At 34.6% G+C, this 552-nt stretch overlaps 1 protein-coding gene across 1 annotated transcript in view; it reads right to left on the bottom strand.

The window, feature by feature from the left end:
• LOC119588756 overlaps window positions 1–552 on the bottom strand; it is a gene marked incomplete in the record, with an annotated part of 62293 nt that overhangs the window by 44327 nt on the left and 17414 nt on the right. Inside the window, 1 exon segment of the mRNA XM_037937395.1 lies at window positions 98–208. Coding sequence (XP_037793323.1) covers window positions 98–208 — 111 coding nt within the window.

The following is a 552-nucleotide window of genomic DNA, read 5'->3' as shown; positions in this document are numbered from 1 at the left end:
CAGAGAAATCATCTGAAGCCGGGCATACAGCTGATTGCCAAAGAGGGGCATAATCTCACACACAAACAAATAAATATATATAACGGGAGATTCCAACCTGCGTCCAGGAATGGTAATGCGAAGGTGCATCTTTTTTGGACGCGCCCCTGTTAGGGATCCAGGGAGGCCAACACTGAGGGACGAACTGTTAGAAGACCTGTTAGACGAACTGTTAGATTGACAGTTAGACAAACTAATGACAAACATGCAAACAAAAAAGTTAATGAGAGGACAACACAAAATATAAAATAAAGAGTAAGGCATTTGAAGAAACAAATGTTCATAGTTGCACAGGCAAATAATTCACTAATTAAAATCAGAATCATGCACTGAAGAATAATTTCAAAGGTTGCATGCACACAAAACAAAAAATATATTCATAATATTAACTGAACAAAATATTGAAGCAGAAAATAATCTGAGGCAACTTTAAATATTTTCAGTTTACTATACATGACAAACTTAAAATAACTGAACTGGATAGGAAATTTGATGAAATTATATTAAAGACTT

This window comes from Penaeus monodon, chromosome 24 (assembly GCF_015228065.2).
Source record: "Penaeus monodon isolate SGIC_2016 chromosome 24, NSTDA_Pmon_1, whole genome shotgun sequence".
Taxonomy (NCBI): domain Eukaryota; kingdom Metazoa; phylum Arthropoda; class Malacostraca; order Decapoda; family Penaeidae; genus Penaeus; species Penaeus monodon.
This window is presented reverse-complemented; position numbering and strand designations above follow the sequence as displayed.